General features: G+C 31.6%; 1 protein-coding gene across 4 annotated transcripts in view; it reads right to left on the reverse strand.

The window, feature by feature from the left end:
• The window catches only part of LOC127730930 (pre-mRNA-processing factor 40 homolog B-like), a 56,141-nt gene that overhangs the window by 32,772 nt on the left and 420 nt on the right, over positions 1–22,949 (reverse strand). For all 4 annotated transcript variants that reach the window (XM_052239561.1, XM_052239559.1, XM_052239560.1 and 1 more), the window contains exons 2-13: positions 17,560–17,616; positions 16,844–16,952; positions 14,626–14,715; positions 13,341–13,423; positions 11,723–11,833; positions 10,319–10,439; positions 8,929–8,947; positions 6,918–7,100; positions 3,814–3,922; positions 2,750–2,887; positions 2,009–2,100; positions 1,308–1,416 (exon numbers count right to left, since the gene is read on the reverse strand). In XM_052239561.1, the coding sequence (XP_052095521.1) occupies positions 1,308–1,416; positions 2,009–2,100; positions 2,750–2,887; positions 3,814–3,922; positions 6,918–7,100; positions 8,929–8,947; positions 10,319–10,439; positions 11,723–11,833; positions 13,341–13,423; positions 14,626–14,715; positions 16,844–16,952; positions 17,560–17,616 (1,221 nt within the window). The remainder of the gene's footprint in view (positions 1–1,307; positions 1,417–2,008; positions 2,101–2,749; positions 2,888–3,813; positions 3,923–6,917; positions 7,101–8,928; positions 8,948–10,318; positions 10,440–11,722; positions 11,834–13,340; positions 13,424–14,625; positions 14,716–16,843; positions 16,953–17,559; positions 17,617–22,949) is intronic.

Here is a 22,949-nt window from a genome sequence, read left to right on the forward strand (position 1 = left end):
CAGGGGTAACCCAGTTTACCCCCTCCTTTAGAGCAGGGATAACCCAGTATTCCCTCTCCTTTAGAGCAGGGGTAACCCAGTTTTCCCCTCCTTTAGAGCAGAGATCACTCAGTATACCCTCTCCTTTAGAGCAGGGATAACCCAGTATACCCTCTCCTTTAGAGCAGGGATAACCCAGTATACCCTCTCCTTTAGAGCAGGGGTAACCCAGTTTACCCCTCCTTAAGAGCGAAGGTATAAAAAAACATGCAATAAATTCCAGTTATTCTAACCTTATGTTCTGTACTTACAGATCAGTGCAGATTTAACTCTTAACCTTAACTAAAAAAAAATTTCTCAGCGAGTTTAAAACTTGCAATTGTTTTAATGTCTACAATAGCATAATATAATAACAGGCCAAAGAATAATTTGAATTGGTTTAGACTTCTTTGATTGAAAAGAGTAGTTTTCTTTTTATGTAAATCATTTCCTTTAATGTATATACAATTACAACTGATTTTTTTGACCCACGTCAATTTGATTTCTACCTCCTGTCCTTTGCATAAGTAATGCTTAATTTTATGCAAAACATTCAATTGATACAGAAAACATCTATAGTTGTATATTGCACCTAATGTAAATGTGTATTTAGACCTGCACCAACCTGTAAGCTATCCATAGCCATACCCACCACCCAAAGGAGAAAATGTCCCTAATGCAATATCATGAATAAGGTAAATATGATAATGGAAAAGACAATATTTCAGATAAACTACAAAGTATCAATTTTGCTTTGTAACTTCCTTCAAACTTAGTATTTCTTTAATTTTCAAAATAACTATAAAATAAAATATTCCTTTCATTCATGATTTACAAAATCAAAAAGGTAAAATTGATTTCCTCATTTATTTCTTACCCCTAATATTTCCTGAGAAAATTTTATGTGAAATAATATAATCAATGGTGTTTAATTAATATTTTTCAAATCATAATTTTAATATTTCTATTAAAATTCAATAGTAGATAAGTGGTATGAATGCAAGTCATGTGATCAATTGATGTAAGACAATATCGTGATTTAACCACACTTTTTTATCTTCTTTTATTCAACAGCAAATAAGACTTATAGTACTTATTGTAGAAGTAAAAAGAGATGATTAGTGATAGCAGTAATAGCAAGGTTAATCTACTGATGCTGATTTTACAGGTAACTACAGAATAAGTATCTACATGAAAAGAAAACACCAGCAATATTAATATAATGTTTAGTAGCAAAAAGTGGATATTACTAAGTGTAATGAAATATTATATGTGTGTGATTTTATCACCTTTTCTCTCTTAGCAAGCATATGTATAACATCATCAAATAGATCCCTGCGATCTCTGTCAGGAACATTGGCCCATACATCCAGGTGACCAAACATGTCATCTGCTTTCCTGAAAGACATAAACAAAAATCTTATCAGAAATAAAGTTACACATAATGATGCTATTTTGTATGCGTCTTTGTTTACCTAAAGATGGTACAAATGTCACTACAGTTCATTCATATGCATATATACAAAAAGATAAGTGTATTTATCGGCATTTAAAATATTGTTGTTTTAAGATTTTTGTGTACAGATAAACATAAATTCAGTATATTTCATTCCAACATAGCTTTCCTGTCAGGAACATTTAACACTGCAACCATGTTACAATATAGTTTCAATGGTTCTTACATTATATGAAGTTTGGTGGTAAAATGGTCTAAGAAATCATTTGAAATCACTATTTGAAAATATGAATTAAGGTTAACATAAGCACATGCTTTAGGACAGACACAAGCAATACTTTATAAAGTCAATAAGAAGCATTCATTGAATGCAGTGCCAGAAACAAATAGGAAAATGTCTTTATCATCATACCTTGAATATATTCTAAAGTGTTGGAAACTTCAAACCCAAAAGTAACAATGGTTGGTTTGTATGAAATCAATGATAAAAGTGTTTTGAGTGAAATGTATTTGACTGTCAAACTAATAACTTGCCAATATTTAATGTTAGAGTTCATCTTATCACAACTCAATAAGAACTGTTCTAAATCTTCTTTGTTCTGCTTAGCTCTAAGTCTCTGTTCCTCCTAAACAAATGACAAAGAAATTCAATTAACTTATTATCATCACTATATTTTGATTCAGTTTCACAGTTCTTAATATAGATAGTCATTTTGTTAATGGTTTCATTTAAAGAGGACCACTTGTCATTTCTTTGTATTGTTTCACATTCATTTTGACTTGAAATGCTGTAAGGGTTGTTTGTTGCTGGTGTTTTTAGTTCAGATGTTAACCATATCACAAGTCTTCAGTTAATGACTATTCCCTCAGCTATCAAGGTCAAGGTACAGTAGATGGGCTATGTCACAGATGTTGATAAAATTTCGTATACAATTTTAACATGTTGAAAATTAACTGATAATTGAAAAACATTAACAATTTAACTGTTAAACTACATAAAAATATCAAAAATCAATTCTGTGACCCTATTATTATTTTATATCAATATAATGAAAATTTATGTAGAAACAACTTGCCAATTTTAAAGAAAAACTTGTAAACACTATAAACAATACGGGCTTAAATTGATTAGTTGCTACTAACAGAAATCCATTTTGTTTGTATTTTTTTGTGTATTTAATTGGATAATAATATCAATCCTGTTATCAACATTTTTCAGATTATATTATTTGATAGCTGCTAATTACAACTGTGATTTTAAAGATTTCTAAATACCTTCTCTTCTCTTGCCCTCTTTGTCTTGTATTCATTAAATGCTTGTTTCCTTTCATTCAGCTGTTTGAGAGCTCCATATCTAGGGTCATTTACTATCACTTTAAGAGCTTGTTCCCATGATGCAGTAGATGACACACCCTATTAAAATACATAGTTTTTGTTACTTTTTTATCAATGACGAGAAAAAATTAGAAAATATCAGCCATTGAAGATTGATTTTTGCACTTTGTTATTTTTATGACTGGCATATATTGATGAATTTGAGAATACGTAAATCACATGCTACTTTGACCTATATCTAAAGTAAGTTTAATTAATTTTATTTGATCTAATAGTGAGAGATCTCCGCTCCATTTATTTGAAACAGTAGATGGACATAATCATTGATGAAGACCTTTGACTATAAACTTTCAATTACTGCAAAAACTTAGATGTATGTCATTGATGGCAGACATGTATCGCCTGCATTGCTAATCATTCAATTGATTGCCTTTTATTGCTGAACACCTTACCTTACCTTTCAACTATATTTCCAACTAAGATAAAGTTGATGATGGTCAACAACTTAGATGTTAGACATAAGTCTTTGATAGCAGACATGTGTTACCTGCATATATAGCTTATTATTCAATTGCTTACAGATTCAGTCCATTTGTGGTATAGGAATTCAAATTAAAGTGGTAAAAAAAATATATAAGAAGCTGAGCCACACAGTACCAGTGAATGATTATATGAGAGTATATGCCACACTGTATAGGGGTGTATAAAAAGCTGTCAAAAAGATGTGTGACTCCACCTCTTACTGAATTAATTCTAAAAATTGTTTGGTAATGTTGAACCTCAGAAATCAAAGTTTTAATATATACCAAAAGGAGGTGCACAACTTTAGTTCCTGAGGAGCTTGTTTTTAGATTTGACTTTAATAAAATTAATAGAAATGTTTTATCATTCTGTTGATTGTCACTGGAAGACAGAAATATTTAATACTGGTATTTCTCTTATATACATTAATATTTAATAACAATGAATTGGAATAAATACCCTGACATGTCTGTAATTTTTACCTTATCACGAAGCAGATTTTTGAATGCTTCCATAGCTTCTTTTTTGTTCCTAAATACAAGTGGAGCTTGTTCTTTTTTCACTGGTCTTTCTTCTTCACTTTCACTGGAACTGAAACAGAAAAAATAAAATGCTCCGCAGGGCGCAGCTTGATACGACCGCAGAGGTCGAACCCTGAACAGTTGGGGCAAGTATGGACACAACATTCAAGCTTGATACAGCTCTGAATTTGGATTGTGATTAAATATTTGACACAGCATAGGTTACTGACACAGAAAGAATGTGGTCTAAGAACTTAAAAATTTTAAATTGGACATTCACCTATTATGGTCCAATATCCAAAATCTAAATACATGGTTAGATTCAGCATATCAAAGAACCCCAAGAATTCATTTTTTGATGAAATCAAACAAAGTTTAATTTAGGACCCTTTTGACCTCAATGTGGACAAAGTTGATAACGGGGCCCAAAAATCAAAAATCTAAATACATGGTTAGATTCAGCATATCAAAGAACCCCATATATTCAATTTTTGTTGAAATCAAACAAAGTTTAATTTTGGACCCCGATTTTGACCAACTTGAAAACTGGGCCCATAATCAAAAATCTAAATACATGTTTAGATTCAGCATATCAAAGAACCCTAAGAATTCAATTTTTGTTAAAATCAAACTTAGTTTAATTTTGGACCCTTTGGACCTTAATGTAGACCAATTTGAAAACGGAACCAAAAATTAAGAATCTAAATACACGGTTAGATTCGGCATATCAGAGAACCCCAATAATTCAATTTTTGATGAAATCAAAGAAAGTTTAATTTTGGACCCTTTGGACCTCAATGTGGACCAATTTAAAAAACGGGGCCCAAAATCAAAAAACTTAATACACGGTTAGAATTAGCACATTAAAGAACCCCAAGAATTCAAGAATAAAACCCCATTGAAATTGGTCAAGAAATAAGCAATTTATACGAAGTATCTTCTTTTGCACAATACTGTGCAATTGAATATTTCTTGCTATTGCGCAATACTGTACAATTGACAATTTCTTGCTATTGCGCAATATTGTGCTATTCGATATTTCTTGCTATTGCGCAATACTGTGCAATTGAAGATTTCTTGCTATTGCGCAATACTGTGCAATGGAAGATTTCTTGCTAGTGTGCAATACTGTGCAATTGAAAATTTCTTGCTATTGCACAATACTTATTATATAATAATTTACACATCCTATTTGGTGTGTATCTCCTACCATATCATTATTATTTGCTTTTAAATATAAATCAGAAATAACCAACTTAAAATGGAAAATTTTACAAGAAAAAAAAAGGAAAAAAAGAAAAAAAGGAAACCCCCCCCCCCAAATTTTTTAAAACCCTTATGATTCATCACGCCCAAACTCAATCCCAGCCTTCCCTTTGTGGTATGGAACCTTGCAGTACAATTTCAGAGAGATCCGTACACTTGAACACAAGTTATTGTCCTGAAACTAGAAAAATGCTTGTTTTTTTCCCCTTTTTGGCCCCTAATTCCTAAAATTTTGAGGCAATTACCCCCAAAATCAATCCCAGCCTTCCCTTTTTGGTATGGTACCTTGCAGTACAATTTCAGAGAGATCCATACACTTGAACACAAGAAATTGTCTGGAAACTAGAAAAATGCTTATTTTTGGCCCCTTTTTGGCCCCTTATTCCTAAACGTTTTGAGCAATTACCCCCAAACTCAATTCCAGCTTTCCCTTTGTGATATGGAACCTTGTAGTTCAATTTCAGAAAGATCCATACACTTACACACAAGTTATTGTCATGAAACTAGAAAAATGCTTGTTTTTTGCCCCTTTTTTGGCCCCTAATTCCTAAAATTTTCAGGCAATTACCCCCAAAATCAATCCCAGCATTCCCTTTGTGATATGGAACCTTGTGGTACAATGTCAGAGAGATCCATACACTAACACACAAGTTATGTCTGGAAGTTACAAAAATGCTTATTTTTGGCCCCTTTTTGGCCCCTAATTCCTTTACTGTTGGTACCATAACCCCCAAAATCAATCCCAACCTTCCTTTTGTGGTATTGAACCTTATGGTATAATTTCATGGAGATCCATTCACTTAAACTAAAGTTAGAGTGCGAAAACCAATGTGTCTTCGGACGACGCCAGACGACGACGACGACGACGACGACGACGACGACGACGACGACGACGCCAACGTCATACCAATATACGACCAAAAAAATATTTTTAATTTTTGCGGTCGTATAAAAATATTACTATTCTCTGAAGTCATTTAAGAATTTTATGGGTCTAAAAATCACTGAAAAAAATGGGACAAAATTTAACACTCTCAGTATGTAAAAGAAAACGTGCAGCAATTCAGTATGAAGCCTGTTAAAAGGCAACATTTCAGCCCCTATCAGACACTCTAGTGGCAGTTTAAATTTCCAGCCCTTCAATCTGGTCAACTACTGTGTAAAACCTAGCTTTTGTTTATATTGTTTATTTGTTCTTGTCCTAAATATGCATGAAATATTTGTCTCTGGATGTTAAGTAAGCAACAATCAATCATTTACATAGAATTGTTCAAGAACAAAGTCAACTGAAACAAAAGAACAAGGTCAACTGAAACAAAAGAACAAGGTCAACTGATTCAAAAGAACAAGGTCAACTGATTCAAAAGAACAAGGTCAACTGAAACAAAAGAACAAGGTCAACTGAAACAAAAGTTAAAGATAATCTATACCTACATATTACACAATTACATACAAAATATTGTGATAACATCCACTAGTATGGCTGAGAGTAGGTGACAACTATCGTTTTTATTATCTCAGGGCTGATGTTAAGCCTAAAGAATGCTATTCTAAATGAAACTCATATAAGTTTTTCAAATTCAAAGTCTGAGAGCTCTAATTAGGTCATAAATAGATAATGTAGAACAAAACTCGCACATAGTGCTGCTGTTTAAAACAGAAAGATGACTGTAAAAAATGCAAAATAATGGGAAAAGATCACAATGACCTCCAGAGGCAAGTAAGCTATAAAACAACTATATAAAGCTTATGCATAATCTACTGAAATACAAACCATGTCTAATAAAAGTGCTTCCTACCTTTCTGCCGTGTCAGCCGTCTCCGCTGGCTGTGTTATCCCTGAGTTAGGGGGAGGTAATTCAATTGATGCTAGTGTAGCTTCCATTGCTGCTTGGATGGCAGATGATGGTTTTGATGGCTGGTTTGGTGCAGTAGTTGACTTTGCTGATGAATCTGTTGTTGTGGTTTCATGGCCTGTATTTCTATTAAAATACAATAAAAATTTTAATATTTTCAATAAATTTTAAGCTTTTTAATTTTTTTTAGTTTTAAGGCTACCATTTTTTTTCCTTTACACAATACTGTTTCATTATAATTCAATGGATATATTCAGTGTCAATGGTACAAAAACATAACAGAAAGGAGTAATATTCATGTAATTTCAGAGGTCAATGCTGTTTAATGAGTAATATTCATGTAATTTCAGAGGTCAATGCTGTTTAATGAGTAATATTCATGTAATTTCAGAGGTCAATGCAGTTTAATGAGTATGCATGTAATTTCAGAGGTCAATGCAGTTTAATGAGTAATATGCAAGTAATTTCAGAGGTCAATGCTGTTTAATGAGTAATATTCATGTAATTTCAGAGGTCAATGCTGTTTAATGAGTAATATTGCATGTAATTTCAGAGGTCAATGCTGTTTAATGAGTAATATGCATGTAATTTCATGGATCAATGCCGTTTGTTATACTTCATTATAAACATGTGTACTAAGATTCAAGTTTATGTAAAATACATGTACCATAACTCCAGACTTTTTCTGTAACCCAGAACATTATCTAGATCAGGAGAGAGAGGGAAGCATCAACAAGAAAACTTAAAGTTCCAAAACTATCATAAGCAGGGCATAACAATAAGTAATGTAAACCAACTCATTTTTGCAGCTTATTTATTTAGTTATAGCCCTTTCTAGCCCACCTCACCCCGATTTTCAAATTTCTTCCTGCATTTCATGACATTTTTTTTTTCATGTAATTTTCCACTCATGGAAGTTAAGAAAATTAATCGCTCCTGAAAATGATTTGTTTTACAGTATCCCATCAATTATAATGATTTCAAGTCCTCAAAGAAAACTGTTTTGCCCATATTTCTTTAATTTTTGTATTTTTAAGTCCTATTAAATGTAAACATACAATGATGAATCCTGTAACACTGAACAGAAGATTGTTACACACAATATCTTAAATAAAGAGATTACCATAATGCCAAAGTCAACATAGAAAGCTTCCAAGGATAAAAGTAAACCTACCTTCAAGTTTTAGAAAAATTGGACCAAAAAAAATGAAAGGACTGGTCTGGAGACAACAAGTGTTTACAGATGGTTAAACAGGTAAATAAAGTGTTGACACAGATATATCTCACCTTTATGTAACTTTGAAGAGAAGTGCTAATACAACTGCATACCAAATATCATTACCACTAGATTCATCTTAAACTGACCAAATCACAAACTTTAACATGTAAACTAAGAAAAGTTTCAAAGTCAATAGACCATGACTGAAAGGGAAGGGGCCAAATAATCTCTGTAGAAATGAGATGAACCAATGCCTTTACTACATACAAAATACCATTGACCTACAAATAGTGGTTCCTCTAAAAGTGACCTTATCAAAACATAATACATGGTTCATGCAGTGATGCAGCCAGAGCCAGCATAATTAGGTCTTAATATTTCCACTTAGTTGAGTCTTGACAAAAAACCTCAGTTCTGTGGAAGTATAAAAAGAAATCTACAGCAATGCACCAAATCTGCTCCCTCCAAAACTGTCAATCTCAGACTCACCTAACCACACATTCTTGAAATACTAGTAACATCATAAGAATTTTCCTATCATCACAATTTGTTTTACAATGCTTGTTCATTCACTTATATTTTTCACCTACACATTTATTTGTTTTTATTTTGTGTTTCATGTGTCTTATTAATTTCTTTATTATTATATTCTTATTACAGATGAAAAATTCAATACACATTGTAAATAAATAAATACATTGAAATTGAAATAATTGAAATATTATAAATACTTACTTGTCTTGTTTACTCATAGCTAAAAATAAAATACATTAATGTCAGTATAAATCATCATGAACATGAACATTTCTGATTGGTGAAAGCTTTATAATAATGGTATAATAATAAAAATAATTATATAATTATAATAATAATAATAAAAGAACAGAGTTCAAATGTCCCCTGCCGATGCACATATTTTATCTTCCAAGGACAATAACTCCAATATATATTTTTGTTTTTTCAACTTTTTCATAAATGTCCTACAAGAAATGAAGGTATAAGATCACTTAGAATGCCATTTTCCATATAATTTCGATTTCAAGGAACAAAAATCCTCTCAAAATTGTCGATCAGCACAGATTATCAAACTAGTCCTTATTGATATAAATCTTTGACATAAACATCATAAACATCTGGCAAAAAATGTAGGGGTGAGTGTGTTTACAATGATTTGCAATTTTTCAAATAAATTACATTTCAAAGGGACAAATTCCTATAAAAATAATTGATGATACTGATTTTCAGGCTTATCTTAGACATTGCTGATATAAACTTTCAATAAGAACTTCATAAAAATCAGGCAAGAATTGTACACTTAAAAGCACTTACAAGAACAGACAAACAGACCTAGGAACATTATTTCTATGTCCGATTTACCACATTGAGACTGGGGACAATAATGTGTTAAAGTCACAAGTTATAATGTGACTAGCTGGATTATATTATAAATGGGGAACCACAGGTGCAATCAGATAGTTTAGACTTGCAACTGTCAATGTAGAGATCCTGCAACTTAAGGTTTGCAGTTGAAAATCGTTGTTATAGTAGGTGTGTTACAGGTAAAAGAGATAATTTTTACAAATTGATCTTCAAATACAGAGGAATTTTTAGATTAAGGGTACTATGGTACACATAAATGGGTAAATTGTCTTTTTTTAATTTTTTTATCAAAATTACATTTGCAATGCTTACATTGATGCATATGTATCAGCTAAAAGTGTTCTCTTATTAAAGTGTCAAAAAAAACTGGATAACTAGCCATGTAAACGTTATAACCATGATAACTGGTGAAATACATGAGCCAATATCTTTAATGGATATAATAATATCAGAAGACACCAAAAATGACATACATCCTCAGTATTATAACAAAGTATCATGTTAGAAATGTACTATTTCATCAAATACCTCTATATCTCAGATTGCCTTCACTAATCAATTGGATGGGATTAGACTTATTTCAAATTTAACATTCATATCGAACCCTGCTGCTTCATTATGCAAGTATGTATCAATGAGCTGATCAATCACTGTACAAGTGTTTATACTTTGTCTATTTCAAAAAGTCAAGGAAGATGTTATCACTGATGATTTTACATTGTACCTAATATGAGTGCTTTTTTACCTTCTAGTTCTTCCAATTCTTTTGGTTTAGTCCATCTGGATTCTTTTGTTTCTGTATTGTGATAATAAACTTTTCCTGTATCAGATTTATATACCTTCCATGGACACTGTGATAGCTTTAGCTGAAAAGTACATAAAGTCATATGAAGACTGAAATTTTCTCCTAGTCCTTACAGTTGTCCATAAGTCGTAATTAATTTACTGTATAAACAATTTTACAAACATTTCTACTTTTCTTTATATAAAAAAAAAACTATCAAAGGATTTTGAAATATATTCTAACACAAGATGAATACAAACTGATCAGTTCAGTGGATAATAAATAATTCCTTTTCTCAAATAAAAAGTAAGAAAATTCAATATTGAATCAAACTAATGAGTATCAAATTCAGATAAAATGCTTCGCTGAGCGCAGCTAGATACGACCGCAGAGGTCCAACCCTGAACAGTTGGGGCGAAAATTGACACAATATTCGCGCTTGATACAGGTCTGAATTTGGATTGTAATTCAATATTTGACACATTATAAGGTTCTGACACCGAATAACTGTAGTCAAAAAACTTAGAATTGGTTATATGATTTGAATTTATATTCAATTTTTTGCTTTTGTGCAATACACTATGCTGTTGCGAATTGACCCTCCCCCCCCCCCCCCCCAACAAAAAAAAATAAATTTACCCCCCCCTTTTTTTGGCTTTTGACAAATACACTATGCTGTTGACACTATATTGACCCCCCCCCCCCACAATTTATTTTTTACCCCCTCCCCCTCCCTTTTCACAAAAAAAAAATTATTCCCCTCAAGATATGGTCATAATCTCAATACAAATTTCCAATGGAGTTTGCAACCATAATTACCAATTTAAATACATCATAAAAGTCTTAAATAGATAATTTAAAAGCAGTGTAAGGGAGGTAATCCAACATTGTACAACATTGTACAATTTTGTTTTTGGATTACCTCCCTTACACTGCTTTTAAATTGTCCATTAACCAGGAAACCCTGGTTTTTCCCCTTTTTTGCCCCTAATTCCTAAACGGTTTGAGCCATAACCCCCCAAAGCCAATCCTAACCATCCCTTTGTGGTATGGAAACTTGTGGTATAATTTTAGAGAGATCCATACACTTAAACACAAGTTATTGTCTGGAAGTTACAAAAATGCTAATTTTTTGGCCCCTTTTGGCCCCTAATTCCTTCACTGTTGATAGAGATCCATTCACTTAAACTAAAGTTATTGTGCGAAAACCAATGTGTCTTGGGATGACGATGACGATGCCAACGTCATACCAATATACGACCGCAAAAAAATAAATTAAGCCCTTATAGTTAATTAAGAATTTATACAGACATGCTTTTGTCTAGTTTAATTTCAAGTATGTTTTAAGTCTACTATTAATCATACTTCTGCCTTTGTTTTAAGATCATCTGGTTTCTCCCAGCTGGAATGTTTTGTCACAGAGTTGTAATAGTATGTTCTGCCATCTGGTGCCTTGTGTTCTGACCACACACTTTTCTAAAAATAAAAGAACATCAATATGTCATTAACAAGCCATCAACTACATATTTTTGTAATGATAAAAAACTTAGCTTCAGTAAAAACACAGGAATAATAAATAAACTTCACATCAATTACCAAGTATTCAGACCACATAATTTTCTCCAGAAGCTCTTTTCACAAAATATCTTATGACTAGAAATTGATTGTAAGTTACATTAAATTGTTTATGAATTATTTTTCTCATAAAATTTTTGAGACAAAATCTGAAAAGAGATGTTTCAAAAATAAAAAAAAAAAATAAAAGCACTTCAAAGGCCACAATTGCAGTAAAACTTTCATATTACAGACTTTGCCTGCAGGTGAGGGATTTTCTCGCTGTGTTGAAGACCCATTTGTGGCCTTGGGCCGTTTTCTGCTCTTTGGTCGGGTAATTGTCTCTTTGACACATTCCCCATTTCCATTCTCAATTCTATTTGAACATAAATTCAATCATGATAAGTAAAGCAGGCGAGACATTTAATAGTGCACTCTTGTAAGTTATATGCACCTTTGTTTTTCAATTGGAAATTAAAATTGGGGAGGGGGGGGGATGGAGGTCTTTGTCAGTTGTCTCTATAAACATATTGTAATGTTTTTTTGTCCTTTAGAGAATTGTGTGCGGATGATAGATCTCTGATAGTCTCTCTTGAATTGATTCACATCTTGATGTCTTATATTGATATCTAGATGTCATAAGATTTTGTGTATATTTCCGTTGCTTACAAGTATCACAAAAACTTAAAACATTATCAATGATCCATGTAAATGAGATCAAGGTCATATGAACCCTTCCAGACATACAAGTACACCTTACAATAATACCATACACCAAATATAGTTAGCCTATTGCTTATAGTATCTGAGAAACAGACCTACTTATGAAAATTGAACATTGACCAATGAACTATAAAAATGAGTCATAGTCCAATAAAACCTGCCAGACAGACGCGTACACCATGCAATCATTCCATGCGATAAATATAGTTGACCTATCTAAGAAACAGAAATAACCAAGACAGCTTAACATTGACTATTAAACCATAAAATGAGGTCAAGGTTAGATGAAACATGCCAGTCATACCAATTCATATTTGAATAGAGAAAAATGCATTTTCATGGATATTCTGCATATTTCTTCATAATATAACAGTGTATTCTTTCTGACATAAACAATTTTATGGATTAGATTTTCTAAAGAGCAGGTACATTTCTATGTTGACATAGGTTAATATTAATCCTGTATGTGTTATAACAGATATTTTTATTGTAAACTTAAAATTGCCTTTCATTCAAACAATTTGACATTTTTCCTACCATTTTCACATCATTTAAAAACTGGAGAATTTCATTATAAGTTGTTATCTTTTGCAGAATTCGTATTGCTTGGTACTCTTTGTTTTACATTTTTTCTGCTTATTGTCTGCAGACAAGGATGTACAAGATGAATTTGTTGCAGGGGTAGGATTGAGGCCCATTACTTTACCTTTTCCTGTTTACCGTCACCAGACACAGGGGAATTAGATGCTGAACCTGTCTGTGCTACAGCTGCCACAGCTGGGTTTACTCCTGCAAGTTAATTTACAAGGTATTTTTATACTTTGTGGGCAACACAAAAACAGATGATAAAAACATTAAAAGCTAAACCCCAATTAGTGTTGAATATGTCCATGACATTGACACATCACAGGGTGTCTACTCCTGTCCTAATTTGCAATGTACTGTAAACAAAATATTTTCACGGATACTTTTTTTCGTGTTTCGCATTTTCAAGTCTGTTTCACTGCGATTAAAGATTGCGATTCTCAAATTTTCTTGATGTAGTTGAATATGGAAAGATCCAAGTTTTACATATTCACGACGATTTATATATATGGTTATTTTTCTACTTGAAAAAGTTGCAAAAAATAAATCGCTCACGAAAATTAGTTGGTTTACATTATTTATTTAAACTGTACGACTTTTAACCTTTTAATTCTCTGGAAAAATTAGTTTTAATTGATGAAAGTCATACTTCCAGTGATGAAATGCGATGATGAAGTGTTCATTTTTTTTTACTCATAATTCTCAAACAAACAAAAAATGAAATAATTTCATATTGGGCTTGCTTTTTTTATTTCATAAGAAATAATTCTACAATTCAAAGAACATTTGTAGCATTTTTTATGTAACCATTTTATTTAAGTGACATGTTTATGTAAAATTTACTGGCGTATGACATTTGCACCAATTTTAAAACTATCCTTTTTTTTCATTTGCGCCAAAACAAAGTTTTCATTTTGCGCCAATTATTAATTTTTCATTTGCCCCAATTTGAATTTGAATAGGTAAGATCTGATACATTCTAGATAATAACCGTTACTTAGGTTAACCCAACGTAGCAGGTAACTGGTGTTCAATGAGCAAATATTGATGTTATATTCAGGGGTTCAAATTAGCGGTGGTCTGAGGTCCGTGACCTTCCACTATTGCAATCGGACTTTCAAGTTGCTATGTGTTAAATTGTATATATTTTAGGAACTTGTCTCTGAGAGAAATATTCTATATACCTTTATAAGTTAATCAACGGTATATATGTATATTTGTTAGAGACAAGTTCATGTGTTAAATTTTCAGAATTGTCAGACTTCAAATTAACGGCATTTAAATACGATAAAAAAAAAAATTGTTTTTAAAACATGCTCCAATCTGAAGGCATCTGATATCTTCTTTTAAGGACAGTACTTATTCACTATTACATGTTGCAAACAATATGATTATTTAGATAATACCTGCTGGAGGAAACATTGGTGGCATTCCAGGTGGCATCCCTGCTGGTGGAAATCCTCCTGGTGGCATTCCTCCAGGTGGAACTGGAAAACCTAAAATAAAACAAATATCAAGTTTTTAACTTAAATCAGGTAGTGTGTAGCCTTACCATTTTGTTTTTCTGCACTACAATGCACTAAGGCAAATGTTTCCTGGCATTTTGAAATGTTCTATTTTGACTACGCTTTCCCTATAATGCTTCAGTTATTCATAAGGTGTGTAATAACAAATAAATAATAAAAAACTCTGTATCTAATATAATGTTATGGGAAAGTATCTTATTTTTATGTAAATAGTGGTTGCACTACAGTAAAACGATTCATTTTTGAGACAACTCTTTTATTGTTTATCACATGTATATTTCAAGCACTGTGTATTCTCTATAATCAGATAATTAACACAAGTAACTGTGTGTTGATATTCAGATAACACTAGTAGGGGTGTTGATTACAAATTCTGATATGACAATAATTCAATGGCATTGTTCAAAGAAGCCTTTTGTATATATATATATCTTTATTCTCACAAACCAAATGACAAAGGTATAGAGATAATTATACATATTTCAATACAATTACATAAATAAATAATGTACGAAAGTAGATAGAGGCATTCACAATTCTTCACCCAGAAAAGTTCAATTTGTTATTAATCTCCTTAATAAGTTTACATAGTTCGTTCAGTTCTGTACATTTTTTAGAATTCATTAAGTCATAAAACTTCAATGTGTTTGGTCTATTTCTATAGTAAAATGCAATACATTGTTTTCTACAGTTATCAAAAGCTGAACAATTAAAAATGTAATGGTATTCATCACCAATGGCATCTGAATTACACAATACACATTTTCTGTTTTCTCTTTCTATGTTTTGCCATCTTCCAGTTTCTATTGGAAATTTCATGTTCAAAGTTCGAAATTTAAGAAATAAGGATATCTGCCTGTCATCCAAAATATTTAAATATTTCTCAAACTCCAAAGTATCTTTAAATAAATGATAATTTAATGCTTTTGGTGATTCCTGTAGGCTTGCTTGCCATTTTTGTTTGAATTGATCTATTAAATTCTGTTTGATGGTTACATGTAGCCATGTTTTATTTACAAAATAGATATTGTTCCATACATATGACAAGCCACACGTGTCTAAAATTGATTTGACTTGTTTTAACCATAAAATATTTGTACCATATTTGACAGTTGCTAAGTTATACAAAATATAAGGCAATTTGTCATGTTTTCCAGTTACCAACTTGAACCAATAATTTATCATTCGTAACTTGATTGAAATGTCTAATGGATATCTTCCCAATTCACCATAAATCATAAAATCAGGAGTAGACTTTTTTACTCCAAGTAATATTTTACAAAATTTAATATGAACCCTCTCGATTATTGAATTATTTCCAAAACCCCAAACTTCACACCCATACAGAAGTATTGGTTTCACAATTTTATCAAATAGATCAAGTTGGCATTCAATTGACAGATTATGTACTCTACCTTTTCGAATAATATCGTACATAGCATGTGTTGCTTTTTCACATTGCTTTTTTTTAGCTCTTGAAAAATTTCCTGACCTAGACAGTAATACACCAAGATAAGTAAATTCACTCACAATATCTAGTATTATATTATCATACTTAAAAACAATATTCTGCGGTAGTCTACCTTGTGAAAAAATTACAATCTTACTTTTTTGCACATTTACTTTAAGTTTCCATAACTCACAATATTCATATAAGGAGTCCAGTTGTCTTTGTAAATCTATCTGAGATTCTGCCATTAAGACAGTATCGTCAGCATATAAAATGACAAACAATTTTAAATAAACATTTAACTCTATTTCTAACTCATCAGAGATAGTGCACAAACCTTCTATATTATTATTCTGTAAAAACAATTCCAGATCGTTTAGATAAATGGAAAAAAGCAAAGGAGTGATACATGTACACAAATTCTTCAATGAAATTTAATGACCAACTAGTTTTACTCATCTTTTTTTTTAAATACTGTACATACATAAAATAGTTTGAAGAAGACATTTTTAATTTTATTTTATATTTTGGACAGAACAAAAATGAAACAAGATTAATGTCAGGAAGACAATGAAAATTTATGCAGTACACATTTTTTTAGTAATAGTCTTCCTTAACAGCATGATAACTAATTAATTTGTATTGTACCTGATGGAGGCATGACTGGTGGCATAATTGGAGGGGCATTCATATCTGGCCCTCCTGGTCCCATTGGTGGCATAAATCTTGGTGGTCCTCCAGGCATGCCAGGTGGCATCTAACAATTAAAATACATAATATTTAGATATAAATAATATCTTTTTATGGAACTTTTTCAAATATAATCATTAAGTATTTTCAAGATCCACATTGTTTTGTCCCAACCAAAATTTGTTTTATATACTAGAGTTCCACATAACTGTTTGCAAATTTATGATTGAGAAATAATAACTTAAACTAAATGACAAACACAAAAATACTCAATATATTTGTGGATGTTAATTTTAATAGAGAGAAAACAAGTCACTTGTTCACAGGTTTGAGTCTAGACACATTTCAACTAAAAGGTAGTTTTATATTTCTTGGATTGCATGAACTGTACAAAATTTGTCTTACATATATGAACTTTATTCTCACAAAACTACATGTCATAGTTACAGAGAAAATATATATCTACAATTACATATATGTATATATAAACATGCACATGTGTGAACAAACGTAACTTAACTTGGAGGACTGACTTTCACCTGTACTATTTTTATAAACTTACAAACCTAGTCCCATGGCTGTTAAAATATAATGGAGTACACATGAAGTCAGATATATTTCTTATAACATAACAAATAATAAATTTTCTTAGTTCATGTAGTTTAAGTACATACCCCAAAAGGTGATCTTGAAGCTGGATTTGGAGGTCCTGTTGGATAATCAGGTGGTTGCTAGTAAATTAAAATGAATAAAATTCAATTATTTAAAAAAATATGTTTTTTTAAGTTTGGTGTACACTTAATTCGACTTAATTTAATGCACTTTTTTTTTTGTCCCAAAGATTCTCAAACATTATAGATTAACCTTAAATTTTTCTTTAAACAGGTTAGGAATAACCACCAATTGGTGGATTATGCCTCAATTGACATATATTGGTATAGACCAATTGACGTATAATGCAAGTTTTTTTGTTATAAAATGCTAGTGTGAGAAAGGGGCATCATTTTGCAACTTACAGCCTATTTTATGACCATTATTGAGTCCTCCGAAAGTTTCAGTTTTGTCAAAGCCTGCTGCATCTCTTGAGAATGCATGTGTACAACAATTCTTTTGTTGAAACATCTGTACTATTCACCATGATTGACTTTTAATAATGAAAGTCAAGTATTAACAAAGAGCTCCATAATCACATGACTGCAGACAGTGTTGATGTCCATTGACAGGTGATTAGTGGTAAATTTTTTGCCAATCAAGAATTGACAAGATAACAATAGAAGAAACTGCAAATACAATTATTGATTAAATGCAATATGTTATGTCACTATACTAAACTAGGAATGTTTGACATGTTTTCATACAATAATATGGTTTTAAGAAAACAATGCTCCATTTTGGTTGAAAAATTTGCTTTGAAAAACAAAGAAATATACGTCAATTGGTCTATACCATTATATGTCAATTGGTGGATTATACGTCAATTGAGGTATAATCCACCAATTGGTGGTTATTCCTGACCTGTTAAATGGTTTCCACATTCATACCAAAGTGTTGAATTTTTTAGACAACTTTCATGCAGGTGAATAGGAAAGCATATCATTAGTTTGCATACACTAATGTACGCACTTCATCTTTTTTTTTTTATTATTACTATAACTATAAGACAGTCATTTGATCTTTTATATATCTAGTGGAAGCTAGGCCGAAAAACTTTTCCAACTGCAAAGGTTTGTCTGTACTCGAGTAAATTTTTTAGGTGTAAACATAGTCCAAATAATTATGACTTCTTGCAAGGCTATTTTGATTTTTTTCTGTGACGTAGGAAGGCGTCACAGAAAAAAATTAAAATAGCCTTGCAAGACGTCATAATTATTTGGACTAGTGTAAACACAGCCATTTTTGTCCATTTGTTATGATGAACCTTAATTAAAGCAATAATTGAAAAAATGAAAACAGAAGTCAAGATATTCTAAAAAGAAAGTAATTTTCAGAAAATTTTAACATCTATAGGATAATCTGGATGATGATAGGACTCAGCTTGTGTAATCAGGACGTGTCTTCTTCTTCTTTCCTCTATATCTTCCTCCAATAGTTGGAGTACACCAACCTTACTGAATTAAGGTTGGTTAATCCTTATAAAATTATTAAGTGAATACCTAACTATTTAAAAATAACATTATGTACAGTTAAATCCCTGCAAAGATACTAATAATAACTTCTATGTACATTAAAAATGGGTCACAGATTAAAAGTTATTAATAAAATTTTTAAAAATAAAAAAGTTTTGAATATTATTTACAGGGCATGCATTATAGTAAAAAATCTTTAAATTTACTAAACAATGTTACTTAAAGGTAAAAAATAACGAGTTTTCAGCTTCCTGCCTGCTACATGCTGGAGTTACTACATCTGTCTATGAGCATTACTAGGCGATATAAAATCAATAAAATCATGCATATAAGCTTATATGTCCTAAGCGATCTAATTATGCATAGCCATTATCTATCTGTTATATATATATATATGTGAAGCTACTGGGTATTAAAGCTAACGGTAAACATGTACATTTATTCCAACTATAGGTATAGCGCGGCACAACCACACTGACCAGTTATTCTAAAATTTCATGGATTTTCTCAGCATTTAATTTTACGTAAAGGATTGATAGGTTTAGCGCGGAACACCCACACTGACCTAGTTGCTCTGTCCAAAAAACTTTATGATGACTTTAGATTAAAGATAAACGTTGTTTCAGTTGTTTCATTTTACGGAGTTAAAGAAAGCAATTGAAGGTATAGCGCGGAACAGCCATATTAACCTAAATTAAATGAAGATTTAAACATTTAGATTTTCGTAGCATTTAATTCTGTGCAAGGTTGGCAAAAAAGCGGTCAATACTAGTATTGACCATGCCGGCGGTAAATACCGGTAAATACCGGGAAATACTGGCAAATACTGGTCAATACTGGCAAATTCTGGTCAATTGAAATTTTGATAGGACTTTACTATAAAACTAGTCCCTACCTCAGGTCAATTACTTGGTAAATGGATAGATATAGTCACAAGGCAGAAAGTCACTTATTTACTACATTGTAATAAGACAAAAAGTCACAATTAATTAGTTCATGAACATGGTTTAATGAAGATTTATCAAATATTAATTTAATCATACAACAGATATAGTCATTAACACCATGAAGTAAGTCACTTAAGAGAGACTATATAACATCTGATTTTCTTAACAGTTATTTTGAAAGATGCAATTAAAAAATTTTAAAAAATTGTTTTATATATATATATGTTATATATTTATTAAAAAAAAAAAATCCTGCATTTAGAACATTTTTATCATGCTGTTGAATAGTCAGGAATTAATTCATTGTTTAAAACAATCTTTAGAAATCACTTTTATGACTTTTTTCCTGTTATGTCAACATTTACTAGGGGACAGTTGTTATAGTAATTAAACTTTTGACACCTGTTAGCCATATAATAGGTAATGTTCTGATAATCTATATTGCTAGTCACTTGTAATTCTATTTACCTGTAAAATTCAAACCTTTTCAAGAAAAAAATATCTTGATTTATACATGTTAGAATAACTGATATAGCTGCTCAATTTTATATGTATACCAAAAGTATGCAATATCATTACCCCTAAGAACTAAATTAGTCATTTTTAATGTTTTAATAATTAATAACATACCAATATCATTGATTTTTATAAATTGAATCATGCCAAAGGAATAAAGTTTTCCCTCATCAACCATTTTTTTACTAGAATTGATAGATAAGTCAGTCAAAAGAAGCATGAAAATTTCAATTGACCAGTATTTGCCAGTATTGACCACTTGGGGATTATTGTCCGGGGCGGTAAATACCGGTAAATACCACTGGTAAATACCGGGGGTGGTAAATACCGCCCAACCTTGATTCTGTGTAAAAGATTGATGTTAGGTTTAGCGCGGAACACCCACACTGACCAGTCAGGGGACTTACTTAAATGAGTGATTTTCTAAATCACTGATTCAAGTAACATTATGTCCATAAAGGTTGGAAGTAAGAGTTGTCTTTCTTTAATAATCACCTATTTAAGTAGTACAAATTAATCACTAGACTAAGTGATTTAATTTTATTGTAGCTTTAAATATAGAAAACTAATGATCCAGGGACTAATTATGTTGCTAAAATTATCAAAACCAACATCTGTGTTGATAGGATGACCGGGTCATGTCAGGTGATGACCTTGTACTAAATCTAGGATAATGACATAAAAATCACTTGTTTAAGTATCATACCTCAATTTCCTTCCAAAAAATCACTTCTTTAAGTATCATTATTTTAATAACCCCCACAAATTTCAACACCCCCGAACAGTGAAATTTTGATAGCGAACAATAGAATTTTATTACATAATCTATAAGATGAAACCTTGAATTTTACAGGAAAAATACTCCCACTGCTGGGAAAAATCTGTTAAGAAAGTATCAGTTCATTATGTAAAGCCATTTTTATAGCATTTTTTCAACTAAAATAGAATTTGCAGCTAAATGATTGCACCAAAGGCATAAACCTTGCTGCTTAAAAGAAGCAAAAAGTTCATTTTTTTCAATTTTACTAATGAAAAGATATTATCAAAACCTATGTGTTTAAAATTTTGGTAAAACTACATAATCACAATTTGTGACAAAACTTCAAATTTGCTACTTAAATAAGTGATTTAAAAATCACTTATTTCAATAAGTCCCCTGACTGCTGACCTAGTTGTACTGTCGAAGAAGCATAAATGATTATTCCTTAGATTGGAGAAAAAAGCCTTATTTTATTTTATGAAGTTGAAGATAGTTGTTTAAGGTATAGCGCGGTACAACCACACTGACCTTATGACAACTAGACATTAAGAGAAGACACTCTTTTTAGATGGAGTCTATAACATAAGTTCCTGCTTAATTCTTCTATTGAATTAAGAAAAAGGTTATCATGAGGGAGAATATTGTTTAGAGCCAGTTGCTGACAATCCAAAATTAGTTGGGCAATACAAGTTCTCTCGTGAAAGTTGGAATTCCAGTTTCCTAGCCCAATTTTGCTGATGGTAATTCTTTTGATAACACTTAGAGATTCTCTGCGTATGCCTTCCAGAACGGGACAGCGAGTGAGAAAATGGATGATATCTTCTTCTTCCAGTTGACAAATTGGGCAAGTTGCATCAAGGTTAATATTTGAGAAACGAGCTTTCTGTGATTGAAATATATATGTCCCTGTGCATAGCCTTGCTTTTATTGTTGCTTTCCTGAGTTCGCCAATATTTGGTGGTAGACTATTCCAGATAGTATGAGGTTTTCCAATGTCTAAATTAGGGATACAGAGAAATTTTAGTGTTGTTTTGCTATTGGCGTCCCTTTGAAGATTCACTTTCCAGTAGTTGTTTATTGCTTCTCTTGCCTTGTATTTCCATGATAACTTTGATGGCAATTGATCTCTCAGATAAGTCCATGGAGGAAGATTATACATGTATAAAAGATCTGCTACTCTGTTAAGGAAAGTTAGTTCATGTGTTTGCAGGACATATTGCCTCTCTAGAGCCTTTTTTAGATTCTCGTTATTAGATGAAAAGATGGAGTGGAACAGGCTAAGAACTCTTTTGTGAATTTCTGCCTCTATGGGGAGCGCACCCAAGAGTAAGTATACTGCTGAAATTGCTGTCCGTGAGGGAAGAGCTTGTATTTGTCTCAAAAAATTCAAGTGGAAATCTCTTAGCAACTTAATGTCCCCATTATTTAGTGGCAGAACTTCCAGGCTGTAAAGTAGCCTTGGTAGAACGTATACTCTGTATATCATATAAGAAGTTTTAGGGTTTAATCCGTTTGTACCATGTACTCCAACGTTCATAAGAGAATAGGCTGTCCTTCTGGCTAAGCTAATTCTGTCCTGGATGTTTGTTTTATTTTGGTCTTTAATTGCTCTTATGATACCCAGATGTGTACCTTGATTAGCTGATGGCATGTTTTTATCATCGAGTTTAAATTAAACTTCACTCTTCGTTGTTTTTGAGTTACTATATTTATTA

This window comes from Mytilus californianus, unplaced genomic scaffold (genome assembly GCF_021869535.1).
Source record: "Mytilus californianus isolate M0D057914Y unplaced genomic scaffold, xbMytCali1.0.p SCAF_2, whole genome shotgun sequence".
Lineage (NCBI taxonomy): Eukaryota > Metazoa > Mollusca > Bivalvia > Mytilida > Mytilidae > Mytilus > Mytilus californianus.